At 33.5% G+C, this 20,298-nt stretch overlaps 1 protein-coding gene across 6 annotated transcripts in view; it reads left to right on the top strand.

Annotated features, from left to right (window-relative positions):
- srgap2 (SLIT-ROBO Rho GTPase activating protein 2) overlaps window positions 1-20,298 on the top strand; it is a 181,332-nt gene that overhangs the window by 132,377 nt on the left and 28,657 nt on the right. For 4 of the 6 annotated variants that reach the window (XM_073915896.1, XM_073915897.1, XM_073915895.1 and 1 more), the window contains 8 exon segments: window positions 2,185-2,313; window positions 3,922-4,143; window positions 6,752-6,853; window positions 9,403-9,600; window positions 12,295-12,379; window positions 17,223-17,250; window positions 17,844-17,874; window positions 19,521-19,581. In XM_073915896.1, coding sequence (XP_073771997.1) covers window positions 2,185-2,313; window positions 3,922-4,143; window positions 6,752-6,853; window positions 9,403-9,600; window positions 12,295-12,379; window positions 17,223-17,250; window positions 17,844-17,874; window positions 19,521-19,581 — 856 coding nt within the window. 6 annotated transcript variants of the gene reach the window in all.

Genomic DNA, 20,298 nt, shown 5'->3' with positions numbered 1-20,298 from the left:
AAGGGTGAGTATATTATGACATCATTTAGATCTTTGGATAAACTATCGCTATAATGGATAGAGAAATAGCGCTCTCTTGGACAGTTTAAACAGAGAATGTGGAGGAAAGGTGAACGTGGGCAGGAGAAGAATGAACAGATGGAGGGAGATTCAGGGAATTGGAAAGGTGATGGAGTGGGAGTTGAGAGACAGCGAACGCAGGAGCAATGAGGTGGTGAGCGATGCAGAGAATGCCGTCACTGCCAGATGGGGATGAGGGTCCTGAATCTGATCCTGGACAAATTTAATGACCTGTTGATTGGGGTTGTTCTGTTTATAACACACAAAAGATACACAATCCTTGCTAATCATAGATAAATAAATCTGTACTCATGACATGGCTCTATGGAATGTGTTATTCTGAATGGTTAATCAGCAAATTCTGCAGTCAAATGAAAATAATAAATGATAAATTAATTAAAGAAAGAACCATGTGACCAGCAATGGATGGTTTTGACAGCTGTTAATTAAAAAAACATAATTTGAAAAATTTAAATTTAGCAAAAATACAAAAAATATAAATAAATAAAAATAACAGACCAATATTGTTGTGTAATATTATTTGTAATTGTGTAATATTAGTTTCAATGTCCAAAATAAATTCAATAACATTTTTACAATGTAACTATAGTCGTTTAATGTTCAAAAAATAACTAAATAAGATGCTGACAAATTATTAAATCAAATTAATTAAATTTTATTTTATTTTATTTTTAATTTAATATTTAATTTATTTATTTAATTTTGTTTTATTTTATTTTCAATTTAATATTTAATTAATTTTTTTTTACATTTTATTATTTTCTTTATTTTATTTTTATTTAATTTATTTTAACTTGAAATAAATTAAAATACCACACATGAAATTTAGTTATTATTATACATATTGATATAAATGGTAATAGTAATATATAATTGGTTTATTACAAAGCATACAATGTACAATCAACGTATATTCAGCTAGGCTTTTTTACAAAATAAACCTTTTTAGTCAAGGCTCGACATGTTTGCAAATTTATAGTAGTGATCTCATGTTCTTGAGTTTCCAGGCCACAAATTCCAGAAATGTCCAATTGGATACGGTAATCCTGAACACTAAACGCCACTCAAAATGAACCTCTCCTCTATGACTGTGTATACTGTGTTGTTGAATGTCATTTGATGATGTAATAAGACGACATGAGGTCAGAGGTCAGGCATTAGCATGTCTAGGCCTGATATTGTTGTCAATTCATGGCTTTGTTCGCCTGAACTTTTCTTGCTATCATCTTTGTCCAGTAGCAGGCGCTTACAGAATGATAGATGGGATCATTGCTAGGTTGTTCCAGGGCCACTTCTGTTTCCACAAGACTAACAGCAGAATCTCTATGTGTACACAAGTACAGTACAGATGCAAATGTACTGGAGTTTGTGGTGGCTGCTCTGACACTGGCATATTAGTAACAGTTAAGCAAGGTTTTGTCCATGTGCTAGGGTTTCACACAGAATTATTTTATACACGTTTGATGGTGAACCAATAATGTTACTAGAATTCAACATACAATAAACTTTTTTGCTTGTTTGTTTTATTTAGTTATTATTTGTTTTATTTATTTATTTTTATTTATTTTATTTTATAATTTTTTGTTTTATTTTGCTTTTTATTCTATTTAATTACATTTTTTTATTTATTTTATTGTATTTTACCTAAAATCTATTTAGTTTAATTTAATTTTAATTTATTCTATTTTAATCGATCAATTAATTGAATTGATTTTTATGTGTAACTTATTACTTATTTTATTGTATTTAAAAATTCAATTTAATTTAATTTGAATTAATACATATTTATTTATTTTTATTTTATTTTATTTTAGTAGAATTTATTTATTTTTCATTTAAAATTATATTTTTGATTGAATATATTTTATCATTTAATTAATTGAATAGTTTTAATGTTGATAAAATAAATGTGTTAACCAGGGTTGGACTTCCTGATGCTATCATATTACACTACTTTGAGAGACTTTGGTGTTAAAGTAATTTAGACTACTTTTAAGATGCATTTGGTTCTTTTCAGGGGTCGAGACCGCCTTTATTTGATTTGACTTGATTCATTATCTTTCAATTTTTTTGTCTCATCATGGTTTTACCTTTTATTCTCAGCGGCAGGCCAAATACACTGAGAATAAGCTGAAAGCTATCAAGGCCAGGAATGAGTATCTTCTGGCTCTGGAGGCCACAAACAGCTGCGTCTTCAAATACTACATCCATGATCTGTCTGACCTCATCGATGTAAGTCCACCTCTTTGACTTCAAAAGCTTATGTGTCTCTAGTCTTCTGTTAAAAGTTAATGCAAAAACTTTTTTTAGCTACACCACTTATATTCCTCTTTAATGCTTTTGTCATGTTTAAAATAAAATTTAAAAAACAACATTCACGTATAATTGTGCAATATCAGGGTTGGGCAAGCTATTTGAAAATGTAGTGAGCTAAACTATTAGCTAATCTGTTTAAAATGTAGCTTAACTACACTAAAAGCTACCCTTTGGGAAATGTAGCAAGCTAAGCTAAAAGCTACTTGGCAAACGTAGCGTAGCGATATCTAAGCTATTTTTGCAATTTAAATTTTTAAATCAAAGCAACTTAAATTTAAATTGTAATAAAAATTTATTACTTTAAATAATTAATTTGTCTCCATTTCAGGTTCTTTTTTAAACAATTCTAACAAATGTCATATTTATTAAAATACATTACATTACATGTACATTAGAATGCACAAAAAATGAAAATGAAAATCTGTACTTTTTTAAACATTTCAAATGAGAAATCATTTGAATTTAATTAAAAAAAAAACACAGAATGATTATGGTGTACTATCAATATGCTTCAAAAGCATTAAGAAAATTGTTCTCACAGTTAAATATTATTGGCCAACTTTTTTTTCACCCTGCACTTGATTAAGTCCAGTTCTCTGCAGCCTTAAAAGGGTGTTTTAAAAGGAATGGCCTGAATGTGCCCGTGTTTAAAGTGTACCGCAGTGCAGTAATGGCCTCTGACAGTGTGTTCTGCCTCATCAGGCTTCTTTCTTCAAGTGTGACCCTGACCTGTAGATTCCCCAATGTGAGCTCCTGTAGAGGACCCGCTTGTCCCACTGTATCAGCATCAGATTCTCAATAAAACATCCAGAAAGTCCAGAAAGCAAATAAGCCTTAGATGGGTTACAGAGGGGCCCACACAACGCTGTCCTCTTTTTGAGTGAACTTCTGTGAATATAAGTTTCTGCCTGATTGATTTAGATTTTGTGGACATTTAATAAAAAGAAAAAAAAAATAATAATATTTTTTTCAGTACTGGGTTGCGGTTAGAGGGGCATTAGCTGTGTAAAACATATGCCAGAAGAGTTGCCGGTTCATTCCGCTGTGGTAACCTCTGTAATAGAGGCTAAGCCGAAGGAAAATGAATAAATGAATGATTAAATGAATAATAATAATAATAACAGCAACAATAATAATAATAATAATAATAATAATAATAAAAGTAAAAAATACTATTATATTATTACTGTAATTATAATGTTACATTTCGATTGGTGCTAATAAAATTATTTATTTATATATTATTATTATTATTAGTATTAGTATTAGTATTAATTGTTATAATAATAATAATCATAATAATAAAAATAGTAAAATAATTAACACTGCTATTATGTTACTAATTCAAAGTTTTATTTTAATTTGCACTAATAATTATATTTAATAATAATAAGAAGAAGAATATGTGGATGAAAGCAATGATGTAGTAATTTACTTTAAATTTTAACTCTATTTAAACTCTAAATCTTCATAAACCCCTTGAAATAAAATGCTTTTTTTTCCCTTTCCCCTTTCGTCTACCAGTGCTGTGATCTGGGCTACCATGCCAGCCTGAACCGTGCACTGCGTACCTACCTCTCGGCTGAGTTTAACGTGGAGACATCCAAACACGGGGGCCTGGAGACCATTGAGAATGCAGCAGAAAACCTGGAGGCCAACTCAGACAAACAGCGGCTCATGGAGACCTACAACAACGTCTTCTGTCCTCCGATGCGCTTCGATTTCCAGTCTCACATGGGTGACATGGTCAGTTGGCGTGATTATGACTGCTTATGATATAGCACTGTTCAAATACTGCTAATTATTTTCAATCCCCAAACAATATACCAACAGCAGAGCTACAATGTGGGTAATAGGTGATACAACAGATATACAAAATCCTGAAGGCAAAAATATTGTTTTCATGCTTATTTATTTACATTTTTGTTCAACTTTTAGATGTATCCTTTATAGCTTTTTCTCCTGCATTGAGCCATAAATCTCCACTTCAGCAACACCAACATACACTAAACTTCTTCAATTTAGTTAATTAATTAATTAATTTATTTATTTCTAATAAATTATTAATTAATTAATTTCTATATTCTAAAGTATTTTACACATTCAAGACTTAATTTTGAGCCCTTATTTTATACATCTTATTCCTTCATCTAATGTCCAGAATTCTAGGCTATGTATGCAAATTAGTGCATATTTATTGAAATAATGCATATTCAAACAGCATTTTCGTAATAAAAGGTTTTAAATTCTAAGTTTAAAAAATCAACTGTGGAAGTCTGCTAATAACTATTAGCTAATTTTGTTTCTGGATTTACCAGCAATTTTTTGCCTTACGCAAATAAGTGTTGCTTTAATGATGCCAAATGCTTTTGCTCCAATATATCAAACATCTTGACAATGTCACAAAAAAACAATAACTCTACAAAATACCAGTCAGTGCTGTTACACAATGTTCAACATTGTCTCTCCTGCTGTTACATGAGAATCTCACAAGACTGTGTCTCACTGCATGTCCAGACAAACCCAGACACCTCCAGAGGAATGAAGCGTTTCTCAATCAGTGGCAGACGTGCCTGCTGAGAGGCCTCTGTTGCTGGAGCCCTGAAATAATAAATGTTGCCATTGTGAAGTTTTGTTCTTAATTGGCAATTTGACTGCTAAGATTATTGGAGCTGATATTTAGATATTTAGTCATGCATTGAAATTGTGCATCATGAAATATCATACCTGGTATGCTTGCCTGCACACTGACTTTCTTTCTTTCTTTCTTTCTTTCTTTCTTTCTTTCTTTCTTTCTTTCTTTCTTTCTTTCTTTCTTTCTTTCTTTCTTTCTTTCTTTCTTTCTTTCTTTCTTTCTTTCTTTCTTATTTTCTAAAATGTATTTATCTATCTATTTATTTTTTATTTATTAGTTTTTTTATTGTTTATTTTAAATATATTATTGTATTTCTTTCTTCAACTTGCATTTCTTTCTTTTTTTCTAAAATGTAATTGTTTGTTTGTTTGTTTGTTTATTTATTTACATATTACTTTGTTTTAGATATTATTGTATTTTTTTCAACTTGTATTTCTTTCTTTCTAAAATATATTTGTTTGTTTGTTTATTTTTTTATTTTTTTATTTACTTACTTACTTACTTATCTATTTATTTATTTATTAGTTTGTTTATATGGAGGACCAGGAGTGCTGTTTAGAAATAAAATGTGTATAAATAAATCACAATTTAAATGGACATTTAATGGACAAATATTTAGACATATTTAAATTTTTTTATTTAAATTGTGTTTATAAATGTCTTTGAATAAAGCAATAAATCAATGCATTTAAAAGTAACTTTGAAATGTGTATTAATAAATAAACAACACATTAATTGTCCATTTAAATTGTGATTTAATTATACACATTTTTATCCTTCAATAATAAAATTAATAAATTGTTTCTTCAATTTATTTCTAACTGGCACTCCTGGTCCTCCATATGTTTAATGTTTTATTTAAAATATTATTATTATTTTTATTTTTTTTACTTGTATTTCTTTTAAAATTATGTTTTTTTATTTGTTTGTTTAAAGTTTTACTTAATGTATTTTTGCATTTTTTTTTTCAAACTCATCTTTCTTTGTTTGTTTTAAACTCATTTCAATAATATTGGTAAATAATTTAATTAAATTAAATAAACTGTAACAATACTTTAACAATTATTTATATTTATTAAATGTTTATTTTGATTTTCAGAAAAATTCTTAGTGTATTACACCTTGCTTGCTTGCCTGATTCTTTCAAGCTGAAGCCAATTTTACAGTGTCTGTTTTAAATGTCAAATAAACAAATACATCAATGTAGAGTATAAATAAAAACACAAAGCACTTTAAATATTGAAATTAAATTGAAGGAAACATCTTAAAGTAAAATTAGATGCAACACCTCTCCCAAAGGATTACATTTTAATTTTGTGAAATAAATCAACAGTGTCAACAAATCAACAGTGCTTTCTGCTTTGTTGAACTTTGCACTGCTGTTTTTGTTTTTAGCCAGCTCTGCATCAGGGTCCTGGATGTTTGTATGTGTGTGTGATGAACAGAGCAGCTGGTTTTCCCCAATGCACATGTGCCCCGTCGAGCGTTCGGCCCTCAGGGAAAGGGTGGACCACACTGAGCCAGATGTTCCCCAGCTGGCAAAAAAAGACTGAAAGCGTAAAAGAAAGACATGCAGGCAGATATAGGCTAGCAGAGGTCACTCCGCTCTTTATAGCATATGGGAACAGCAGCTGTATGATTACTGCTGGACAGGGTTTTGCTTCACTTCTCTGCTTTGTCATCTCAAGTTTTTGTTGTTGTTGTTTTATTCTCCATCAGGTTGGACATTTGTGTGCCCAGCAGCCTGTGCAGGGAGAGCTGATCCAGAGATGCCAGCAGCTTCAGTCCCGTCTGTCCACACTGAATATAGAGAATGAAGAGGTGACAAATGAATAGGAAACGTGTTTGTATACATAGTTGCAAATGTATATGGCACATACAGTACCAAAACTACACACAGTATATAATGTATACAAATGCATGCATACACTTGATGAGATTCATCTGCAGTCATCTTTCAAGAATTGTGTGCATGCATCTCACCTGTCAAACTTTGAACACTTTTTTCACATCCGTTTCCTTTTACTCTCTTCTAAATCAAAGCATTGAGTTGAGTCAAAGTTATTTAATTAAGATATTTCACTACAAATGCTCTCACACAAGTTACAATGTAATTGATAAAAACTTTGGAAATGTTGAATATAATATATAAAATATGTATATTCCACTGAATTTCATAGTTGTGCTATTTATATTAAAGAATTTGGCAGACACTTTTGTCTAAACCAAACACATGAACAACAATCGATAAATCCCTGGTGCTTGAGTGTTTGTTTACGTATTTAGGCTAATTTGATAAAATCTTAAGGGGTGTAGATCTGTTTAACTTTATAATTAAACATTTATGTTGAAATCCATCAAAGGAAATGAGAAGGAAGTCAATTGATTTTTGCCAGACGTCCACATAAGTCACTTTAATGTGTTTTAAATGGCTATGGTTGGACTGAGGAAGTAAAATAACATTCTTAATGGGTTAATGTTTAGATTTCAATAAAGCACAAAAGTCAATATGAGACTATTATGCTATTTTGTCTCTTACTCTAAAATATATCATTTATAGGATCAATGTGTTTTTACTTGTTTTCTGACTTGTGTTCAAAATATTTTAAAGATTTTTAAGATTAATTTAGTGTATGTCTTGCCACAATTCAATCTTACTTTTTCTAGTTTTAAAACATCTTCATCTGCATTTGTAGTTCTGAAAGTAACTCTTGCTACCATTTCATTAAAATAACATTTTATTTAACATTCATTGTGCAATGTGTCAGATTACTGGGGCTAAACATAGACAGGAATCTTATGATCAGAATGTTAAAATAAAAAAGACCTTTTTTCTCAGATCAAACAGTAAGCAGCCCGGTTCATGCGTTTTTGGGGTCCCCTGACACGTTTCTGTTTTGGTCTGCTGTGCGTTTCAGAATTTGCATGCATGTGTACACTGTTAAAAATTGCTTCATGTTGTCTAAACACAAATCAATAAAGTTAACTTAATTGTTTTTACAAATTTAAGTTAATTGAACATAAAACAATTAAGTTATCCCAAAAAACTCTCAAGAATTGTGGTGATTGAGCTTTTTATGAATAAGTAGCTTGAACATGCAGCAAAAATATTTTTTTGAGTGTATGTTGTCAAACTGATGAAGATCTTTGTTAGTGTTTTTCTGTTTGCATGATTTTTCCTAACTTGGAGTTTGTTTGACCTCTCTCAGTCACTGCACAAAATATGTCAGAGATTATTTATTATAGCCCTGCGATTTAATCTCATTTTGTGTGATACCAAAACATGCCATGGGAAAGAAATTGCATGTGTATCGGCATATTAGATTCGTAAAACAGCATCGCTTGGACATGTCGACAACACTAACACAACTTCAAATATTTAAATTCTGGATATTATGACATGCACATTCCTGGAAAAAAATATTTAGCACTCCTAAAATCGAGGCATTTGAAAACTGATATAGAGAGCTCCCTTTGAATGAAGTCAACTTTTTCAGACATTTTTATGCCTAAACAGTAAAATGACACACTAAAAGATATTGAAAGTGTAAATAAACATAATGAAAAATATATTAAATATAAAATTTTAAATATTAAACTACCAAAATATAGTACTGTTTCTGTTTTCGTATAGGTTAAAACAATTAGAAAACCTATAGTTTAGAAAATTGTTAACAAATTTTGAAATAAATATATAAAATTATTAGGAAAACAATAACAAATGCATAAAGATAATACTAGAGAGCACAACAGAGTAGACACGTTCATAGTTTCTATGATGAAATTAAATTCTCCCATATGTCCACTTACTTATGATCACCATTCATTTTGGCTTACATTTTTCAAATGAAGCATTCCCAATCATGAATTAAATCCATAATTTAAGTGTAGGGAATTGAATGCCTTTCCAAAACCTCAGTATTATATGTGCTGCTGTAGTTATATTAACAATTATAAGGGAGAACACATCATTTTTAAAATATGGAACCTCAGTTTTATCACCTAAAAGACATATCCTAGGTGAGAGAGGAATGTTAAATGCCAGGCATCTGCCTAATTTTTTTAACACAGATTCCCTAAAGGGTAAAATCTTTGTACACTACCATAAAGCATGGAAGTATGTGCCAATCTCTTGTTCACATTTCCAGTGTTTTTTATCATCCAAACATCCCATTGAAAATCTATAATTTATAAATATATAATATAGATATAATTTATTATATTACAATATTTGAATTCAGTGCACCCGTTTATACGACATTAAAACACTTGATGAATCAATCCAAAGCGGGAATTCCTAAATCAATCACTTACTTTGGTTGTAATATTTCTGACAAATGTGAACTATAATAGTTATGCTGTTCCTCCAGGTTAAGAAGACCATGGAGGCCACTTTACAGACCATCCAGGACATGGTGACCATAGAGGACTTCGATGTGACCGACTGCTTCCACCACAGCAACTCAATGGAGTCGGTCAAGTCCACAGTGTCTGAGTCTTTCATGAGCAAACCCAGCCTGGCCAAGAGACGAGCCAACCAGCAGGAGACCGAACAGTTCTACTTCACGGTAAATGAGACTGAGTAGCAGAGAAACCAGTTTAGTACGGGGTCATTGGGTTGAGGGACGCATGCGGTGGATTGGACGATGGTAAATCTGAGGGCATTGAAGGACAAGAAGGGAAAAGGCAAAGGAAGGGTGATGAAGGGAGAAGATAAGAGATTGAATGTTGGAGATAGAGCTTAATGTCTATTCTTCTCTATCAGAGCCTTTTAAGAAGCCTTTGACTGAGAAGAAGGCAATTAGAGGAGAACGCTGCTGTTGACCAGCCTCCATTGATCTGCGCTTGTTTGTAGACTAATGAAACTGTGTTACTTTGTAATTCTCCACTAATAACATTGCAGTGGAAGTTGTTTTCTGGATAGATTTTTACAAAATACCCAGAAGACAATACAGTAAGAGGGAAATAATAAGACACTGGTCTCAAAGGCACCTTTATAAAGTTTATAGAGAAGGTTGGTGTTACAGGGGAACATTAGTGTCAGCATGACTGTATCAGAAAATGAATAGAATGAAAAATAATACATACAGTTGATATAATGGTAGTTGTAGTATGTTGAGTTGAGTTTTTGTTTCTTTAAATTTTTAATCTAAGATATTAGAAGTATTTGTCTACAGAAATTAGATTTCTAAAATAAACATGCTATAAAAGGTTACTACAAAAGTATAGTAAGTGTATGAATTTCCACTTCCGCTTGTATAATTTGACACATGCACTTGATAAAAGTGTCAATCTGTACACAGCACTGTAAAAAAATGCTGTACAGTTAAAGTCAGAATTATTAGCCACAATGTTTATGTTTTCCCCAATTTTGTTTAACGGTGAAAAGAGTTTTTCAAAACATTTCTAAACATAATAAATTAAATAACTTATTTCTAATAACTAATTTATTTTATCTTTGTCATGACGATAGTAAATAATATTTGACTAGATATTTTTCAAGACACTTCTAAACAGCTTAAAGTGACATTTAAAGGCTTAACTAGGTTAATTAGGTGAACTAGGCAGTTTAAGGAAATTATGCAAGTTATTGTATAACGATGGTTTGTTCTGTAGACTATCAAAAAATATATAGCTTAAAATGGTTAATAATTTTGACCCTAAAATGTTTTCTAAGAAACTAAAAACTGCTTTTATTATAGCTGAAACAAAACAAACAAGACTTTCACCAGAAAGAAAAATATTATCAGACATATTGTGAAAATTTCCTTGCTTTATTAAACATCATTTGGGAAATATATATATATAAAAAGGGAGGGGGGGGCACTAATAATTCTGACTTCAACTGTACTGTATATCATCAAGCTTAGACTACTGTAACTCTATTTATGTAAGTGTTGGCCATATATCAAGTGGTCCAAAATGCAGCCACTAGGCTTCTCTTTGGCACCCGCAAGTTTGAACGCATTACTTCTATCCTGTGCTGCCTAAATTGGTTGCTAATACGTTTTAGATTTGAGTTTAAAATTTTAATGTATGTTTTTAAGGTATTAAATGGCCAGGCTCCAACTTATCTCTCTAATCTTAATACTGCTAAAATATCCAGCAAATGTTTAAGGTCATCGAACCAGGAACTGCTAGTAGTTCCTAGATCCAAACTGAAGAAAAAAAGGAGATCAAGCTTTCTCTGTAGTACAGTTGGTCCTAAAATGTGGAATGAGCTACCTACTGTATGTCCATTAGAACAGTTTCCAATGAAACTTAAACTACAACTTCTAGAAAGAGCTTTTAAATTGGGAGAAAATCGGTCCTATTGTACCTACAGTATCTGGTGTCTTATTATTTATCGTTGATGCTGTGTGGTGTGTTTTATTTGTTGCTGTCTATTTTTGTAATTTGCTTTTAGGTTTGTTCAGCACAGTGGTCAACAACTGCTGTTTTATTGTGCTTTATAAATAAATAAACAAACTAAACTGTAAAATGTACAGTATTACTGGCTTTTGCTTGCCAGAAATACTGTAAAATGTACAAGTAAAACTACAGTACTTGTAAATTTTACTCTATTACTGGAAACCAAAATTGCCTATCATACTGTAAATTTTACAGCAATGTTTTTACAGTGGGAGCTTTTTTTTGTCACTTGATGTTGCGCAGGCTGTTTTAGCTCACCCCCTTCATCAGATCATAACCTGATGTATATTCATCCCTTACACCTCCCTCTCTCCCCTTTCTTTTTAACTCCCTATATACATTCAGTTTGTCTCTTTTTCTGCCAAAAGCACTAGTGCGTGGCTTTGAGTCCTGGCTCTCTCTCCTGCATCTGCCTGACCGTTATGCTGGTATGGCTGTGATATATGATGGATGAAATTGTAAGCATCTGTCTGCCCAGTTCCCTCATTCCCTCCGCAGTTCAAGTTTCTCTCCATCCGTCTCACGACTCCTCTATCTGTCTCTCTGCTGTCAGTTTTCCATCAGGTCAGGGTTCTCGCCCCCAAAGAGCCATAAGCTATTAGAGCACATAGATCCAGTGTCTCCCTGAGCTCCAGTGGATATGAAATTAATGTTTACGCCAACAAGATGTATAGTCTGAACACTGCACTGCAAATTGAAAGGGGTGGAGGAAGGATCCTTTGGCAGAAAGTCGAGAAAAGGAAGGAAGATTGATTAGTGTGCTTACTTAATAGCTATCTAAATGAAATTTATCAGCAGCGTTTTGTTTCTAAGTGTTGAGATGCTTGTGCTTTTTTTATGGTCTGTTTCAGAAACTGAAGGAGTTTCTGGAGGGCAGGAACCTCATCACCAAACTGCAGGCTAAACACGACCTGATCCAAAAGACTCTGGGAGAAAGTGAGTAATCTTTCTTGAGTGATGGCTTCATGCGTGTCTGGGGACGCATCAACTGGCAAAACCAATGTTATGAATAAAATATTATGGGTTTGATATTGCAGTTAGGTACAGAATGGTAACTTTAAGTAACATTTTAGATAATACCACATAGGTGACACGGTGGCTCAGTGGTTTGCATTGTCGCCTCAAGAAGCTTGCTGATTTGAGTGCTGGCTGGGTCAGTTGGCTTTTTTGTGTGGAGTTTGCATGTTCTCACCATGTTCGTGTGGGTTTCCTCTGGGTGCTCCGGTTTCCCCACAGTCCAAAGACATGTGGTACAGGTGAATTGAAGAAACTAAATTGGCCCTAGTGTATGTGTGTGTGTGTGTGTGTGTGTGTGTGTGTGTGTGTGTGTGTGTGTGTGTGTGTGTGTGTGTGTGTGTGTGTGTGTGTGTGTGTGTGTGTGTGTGTGTGTGTGAATGTGAGAGTGTATGGGTATTTCCCAGTACTGGGTTGCAGCTGGAAGGGCATCTGCTGCAAAACAACATATGCTGGAATAGTTGCCGGTTCATTCCCCTTTGACAAATATGAATGGATAATACCACATAATACCAAATATTTTGTTTGAATTAGTTTAAAACAAAGTAGAATCAAGCATTTTGATTTTTCTTAGGAGCCGATACATGTATACATGTACATGATATAAAAGTTCATATTTGGATTCCACAAATCAAAAATTTAATACATATATGCAACATAAAATTCAAAATATTGCAATTTTTTTTCAACTATTGGAATTACAAATATGTACATTTATGTTCAAACATATTAGCTATAATGTTATATATGTATGTATATATATATATATATATATATATATATATATATATATATATATATATATATATATATATATATATATATATATATATATATATATATATATATATATATATATATATATATATATATATATATATATATATATATACATACAAATCTCATAGGCAGCCATGTTTTATTCATGAATGATTCAGTGTTTTTGAGCAAATCAGTTGAATAAATGATTCTGTAAGTGACTCTCATGCTACGTTCACACCAGATGCAGATATAGCGTCAGGGCAGAGGGATTTACATGTTAAGTCAATGCAAAGACGGGAATAGACATCCTGCACGAATGAGGTGGTGCGAATTGAGTGTTTTGCACGTTTGATGCACTTTACGTGCGTATTGCATATTTTTTGTTTTGTTTTGAACTTTAGGCGTTAACCAATCAGAAGCTTTTACACGTAGGAGCGTGATTATGACATAGCCACTGTTGTTGGTGTCCTTAGGGTAAATCCTCTTGCCGACACCAGTCAACAGTTCATTAAAATGGGCTTGGCTCAGTCGGAAGCACCGCTGAAAGCGTCCATCATCCAGGTATAGCTTCTGGAGAAATTGATTAACTCAAAGGGCTGTGTGCACCTCTGAAAGGATCTAGTGGGTGAATGAATATATATATATATATATATATATATATATATATATATATATATATATATATATATATATATATATGCTGTTTTTAGCCTTACTAAAGCACATAAACAGCTACTCTCTCAATAAAATCCATGTTAGCCATTTAGCAACAAAGCTAGAGTCACCGGGCAGACAGAAGCCCTGTCCATCATGTGAATCTGTATTCATTGTGAAGCAAATTGGACGCACGAATGAAGTATACTTAAATTGAGTGTACTTAAAATGTTCACGCATCTATTTATGCGTGTATGGCGCAATTAATTCACGCAATCTGCATCTGGAATGCACGCAGCATCATAGTCATGCATGTTTATTCTTGAATGAATCAGTGTTTCTGAACAAATCAGTTGAATAAGGGATTCAAACGACTCTCGTATTCAACCATGTTTCCTTTTTGAATGAATCAGTGTTTTTGAATAGATCAGTTGAGTGAAAGATTCAAGTGACTCTCATAGGCAGTAATATTTCCTTCTTGAATGAATCAGTGTTTTTGAACAAATCTTTTGAATAATGAATGATTCACTCATAGAAATTTTAAGTATAACACGTACACTGGTTGAAGGATTCAGCTGACTTTCTCATAGACAGTTACGTTTCATTTAAAGGTTTGTGAATAAGTCAGCTGAGAAGTAAATTCTTGAATAAATCAGTGATGTTTAAAAAATCAGAAGAGTGAATAAGTTCTGTAAATCGGTTGTTTTACAGATAGGGTTAGTGTTAGTATGCATATGTGGGATGTCATGGTGTCAGGCAGAGATTGGTACTGAGTCAACCATATGTGTGTGTGTTAGCTTGAGGATGGTACTGATGTCATCAGAGCGTGAAGCTTTAACAGCACAGTGCCGCTCTGTACCGCTGTCCTCATGGGCCTTAGCATGATCTTATCCACTCACTCATTGGCAGGCCTGTATAGTGGAGGTTAAAGGTCATGTGCCAAACTACAAGACAGAGAAAAACGAGTCTGTGTGAGAGAGAGAGAGAGAGAGAGAGAGAGAGAGAGAGAAGTGCACTGCAGTGTTGTTTCACTCTGATGTTCCTCCCACGTACGTTCCTCCAGACTAGAAGCGAACTGTCAGCCAGTCAGATTGGGCTGTCAGCGAACAGGAAGTGAAGCTAAGAGAATCAGACTGATAGCGAAGAGATAATGATGTGAGATGTAGAGAGTAATGGTGTTGATTACTATGTTGACGAATAACCAGCACCCACTAAAAGTAGTGCAGTCAGAAAGATGATCTATGCATTTTAAGATAAACAAGGAATTTTTGTACATTGTAGCTTTCACCTCTGTTTTAGATATTTTTAGGAAACATAAAAATAAACTCCTGTACTATAGCCATTCGACATTACACTACCTGACTCTTATCATCGATTCCAGAAAAATATTAATAATTCCAAAAAATAATAACTTTACTCCTAGTTGATGATTTGGAAAAGCGGCAGAAGTTATATTTTTACAGATGAATCATCTGTTGAACTGCATCCCAATCATCACAAATATTGCAGACCTATTGGAACCTGCATGGACTCAATATTCTCAGAGAAATCAGTCAAGTTTGGTGAAGATAAAATCATGGTTTGGGGTTACGTCAAAGTCCATTTAGGGCAAGTCATTTCACTTGGTGGCAATTTTTGAAACACCTCTCAGGCAGTATGCTCGGGCATTCTGTCTGAATGGGGAAACATCAAATTCTACATAACTGCTTGCCAAGTTTACGATTATATTTTATATTACAAATAATCAATAAAATTAAACAACAACTGTCTATTTAGTTTCATTTTTAAATGTTCATATCACACAAAATCTGCAGAAACTCAAATCCCTACTCAAGAGATTGTCATTGTATAGCAATTGCTGATTGGCTCCTGTACTAGAAGGCGGGCTTTATTCGCCATATAGCGATCACTGATTGGCTTCTGTACTAGAAGGCGGGCTTTATTTGCCATATAGTGTTCGCTGATTGGCTCCTGTACTAGAAGGCGGGCTTTATTTGCCATATAGCGATCACTGATTGGCTCTTGTACTATAAGGCAGGCTTTATTTGCCATATAGCGTTCGCTGATTGGCTTCTGTACTAGAAGGCAGGCTTCATTCGCCATATAGCGATCGCTGATTGACTCCTGTACTAGAACGCGGGGTAGGGCCGGGTCTTGTGTATTCTATAGTCTTTAATTACATTCAGTTTGGGGGCGTGTGAGAGATGGCAACATCAACAGCCTGAGGTTTCAAGATATTTGTGTTGCCCATTACATTACAAACCACAGGAGAGGGCAAATTCTTTAGCAGGATAGCGCTTCTTTTCATTTTCTGCCTCCACACCAAAGTTTCTGAAAGCAAAGAAGGTCAAGGTGCTCCAGGTTTGGCCAGCTCACTCATCAGACATAAACATTATTGAGCATGTCTGGAGTAAGATGAAGGAGGAGGCATTGAAGATGAATCCATAGAATCATAGGAGTCCTGCAAGACTGCTTTCTTTGCCATTCCAGATGACTTTACTAGTAAGTTATCTGAGTAATTGTAAAGATGTATGGATGTAGTCATCTAAGCTCATGGGAGTCACACACAATATTAGTTATTTTTCCACTGCACCATGACTTTATATGCTATACTGTACCTTATTTCTGTTAAGTGACAATACTTTTGACTAAGCAAAGTCAATAATTCAGAATAATTAAATAAATTATTTAAATTAAATTATTAAATAAATAACTAATAAAGTAAATAATTCAAAATCAAGGCATGATCATATTTTATATTGGTAAAATAAGCGTAATCTAGAGGCCTTTGCCTCATATAAGCGACTTCTGATACCAAATGATCTACTAGAAGTCAACTTATTATTTGTTGTTCCTAAAACTTGAATAGGCAGCAAGACTTTTGTCAGGTAGCGTATTTAGATTTTGATTGAATGGCATAATCATTGATTGAATTAGAATCACTCCAGTTATCCAATGTCAAAAACAGATTCTGCGCTGTGAAATGCTGCAGGAACAGTACAGTGTGTAACTGCTGTCATGGAGTAAAATGACAGAATGTTCCAGCACAAACTGAGGGAAGGAAAGTGGTTAGGATGATTAGCTCACTGAAGTCTGTTGCACGTTTGGCATTTTTCTAAGTGGAGCCGTGTGTGATGGGAAAAAACGACACGCTGTGATGTCACTGAATGTGTTTAGAGGGGAACATGCGGATACAGGGTCGCGTCCCACAGGAAAGTCCTCCGTGACAGCAAAGACAACATGCGGGATGAGGCTTTTATTCCCAAAGGAAACCACATCCAGCTGTGGCCTCTTCCTCGCACATCCAGCTTCCCTCTAATTGTTTTCCTCTCTTTATTTTTTTTTCCAGGTCAGAAGACGGACTACTGCCTTGCCAGGTGAGTGCAGTGTTGGGAAACTCAACAAATCCAAACAAGATGTATACGGTTTACGCACAAGAACTAATTTTGCACACATGCAGATGTTTGGGAGCCATTTATAGATGAATATCTTGTCTAGACATATTCATCTTTTATTCACATCTGCTGATTTATTAATCGAGGCCGGGAAAAGGTGATTTACTTTCCATTTACAATGAGGTCCGGAAATTGGGACGGACTTTTAAACAAGAGTTCACAGAAGAGACACAAAACAAGTGCTTTCACAACAAATACTAGTGAAAGCCTGAATGTGTGTGTGTGTGTGTGTGTGTGTGTGTGTGTGTGTGTGTGTGTGTGTGTGTGTGTGTGTGTGTGTGTGTGTGTGTGTGTGTGTGTGTGTGTGTGTGTGTGTGTGTTTAAGGCCAGTGGATTAAAATAGGAACCTTTTCAGGAGGCTAATTTCCACTGGGCTAATGGCCACAGGCAGTTTGTGAAGTGAATGTGGAGGAAAATGAGAGCAGTTTTGAGGGAAAATGATCCATTATAATGACGGCACTTTCTCTCCCCCCTTTTCGCTCTCCCTCTCTTTTTCTGATTCTCATGTCCATCAGCGGACGGAGGGACTCCACTGTGCGGAAACAGGTAATTATCACTGCTCGCTAGCAGAATTGATTTACTGTTGCATTGCAAGACTTTTTCAGTTTAAATTAATTTTTTTCTCTCTTTTTTTTTTGAATTAATTATTGATTTGTGTCATGTATATATATATATATATATATATATATATATATATATATATATATATATATATGTATATATATATATATATATATATATATATATATATATATATATATATATATGGTACCAAAAAACCCTTTGATAACTTTAAAGATGTTTTTAAAAATCTGACTAAACTTTTGTAACAGTTTAGCTTTTTATAGGATTATGGATTATTTTTTAAATAATTGTATTTGATTGTATTTATATTTTCAATTTAGTTAAAATTTTATTTGTCAGATTTTTACTTTAATAAGTTTTTTATTATTTGCTTTATGTATTTTTATTAGATTTTTATATGATATGATAGATTTTGATATGTACAGAGAACATGCTAGTATCCCTTTTTTTCAACTCAGATAATTATTATTAGTCAACAAATCTTATTAATCCTTTTATGAATTATATTTGCAGATAATATTTTTCATTAAGACAAAAATTCCTGTTCAGTGCATGTCTTATTTAATAAATGCAGCTGTAAATTAACTGTGCATGTCGCAGCAGGATAAATTTAGGATTTAAAATCAGGCCAGTGAGATAAATTTAGCATGCATTTATCCCACCACCTGAACCCTACAGTACAGGTGAACAAACAAAAGAAACCACTGCAACCCTTCATTTGTCCTTTTAGTGTTCATGACGCCCTCTAGTGAGCGATATTCATATACAATGCTTTCCACAAATGATGACAAGCTTGATAAATATGAGCCAAAAAGCCAGTGGAAAACTTGCTTGATAAATATGAGCCAAAAAGCCAGTGGAAAACAAAAAAACACTTGATTTTCTGCCATAAATTTTTTTTAAACACAAACCGAAGAATTCGATTTTGGACAAGAGTAGATGAGTAGATTCTTAAAAAAAAAAAAAAAAAAAAAAAAAAAAAAAAATATATATATATATATATATATATATATATATATATATATATATATATATATATATATATATATATATGTGTGTGAAACAAATTATGCCAAACCTATTATTTTTGACTAAACTATCGTTATTCTCGCTTGCCTGTTCTTAATGAACGTAGATATTTTTATTGATATTTTAAGCTAAAAGATCAAAGTTTAAATGTTAAATGTGTAACTTTTTTTTCAGTTGTCCAATATTTTTAGAGGGCACAGCATGAGCAATATTCAAAAGTCAAATGAATGGAGAAGCATGAGATTTACTGAAAGTAAAAATGTTTTGTACTCATGTAAGCATGTTTAAGAGTGTGACCTCCGGGCAGTGAAGTTCAGGCCAGACGTGGCCCGCATACAGCTCCACTTTTCCCAAATAAACAAAAAGAAAGTCTGGTGAAACGTTGTCTCCTAGCAACCGTTGCCCCATTCCCTCATGGCACAGCACAAACTGGTGTGCTTATTTTTTCATCCCACCCGATGCAAATATAATTATTATGATCCCCTTGTTCTGAAAGGTGCCCTGTGCTGCAGAATGTCCACCATCTGAACAGACATGTGTATTTTCTTCTTATTTTTTTTCACTGTTCCTTCTTTTAGGAAGCCATCCAAATCATTCCCCTGATGGTGGAGAGTTGTATTCGCTTCATCAGTCGACACGGTGAGCTCTCCTTCTCTCACTCACTTCTTGCCAAAAGCACTATTGCTGTGTCGCTCTCTAGACTTTCCCTGATGAAATGAACAAAGTGTTCTGTTCCGCTTCATTTATTTTTCTATCATACAGTATATAGCTCTTACAGTCCTTCAGCACTAGCCAATATGTTTTCTTTTTCCTTTTGAATTCTGAAAATTCCACCTAAAAACAAATAATGGTTGCTGACACAAAGTCATTTTTGGGCTCGGTAAAGATAATGGAAAATGTACTAATGTCAAATGAATGTGCTTTAATTCAAATACTTTATTAATTTATTACTTGATAAAAACTAAATGACTAATTTTATGTAATGCTTATTTTTAAAATGTGCTTTTTCAGAATGTTCTCATTGAGTAATCGTGAATGACAGGGGCCAGCATGGTGGTTCAGTGGTTAGCACTGTCGTCTCACAGCAAGAAGGTCGCTGGTTCAATCCCAGCTGGACCAGTTAGCATTTCTTTGTGGAGTTCGCATGTTCTCCCCTTTTGTGTGGGTTTGTTTCGGGTCCCTCACAGACCAAAGACATGTGGTATGAGTGAATTGAATGAGCTAAATTGCTGTATGCATGTGAATGCGAGAGTGTATTTTTCCCAGTACTGGGTTGCAGCTGGAAAGACATCCGCTGTGTTAAACATATGCTGGATAAGTTGGTGGTTCATTTCCCTGTGGTGACCCCTGATGAAT

Source organism: Danio rerio, chromosome 11 (genome assembly GCF_049306965.1).
Source record: "Danio rerio strain Tuebingen ecotype United States chromosome 11, GRCz12tu, whole genome shotgun sequence".
Lineage (NCBI taxonomy): Eukaryota > Metazoa > Chordata > Actinopteri > Cypriniformes > Danionidae > Danio > Danio rerio.
Note: the sequence above shows the minus strand (reverse complement) of the source record. Positions and strands in the feature narration are given on the sequence as shown.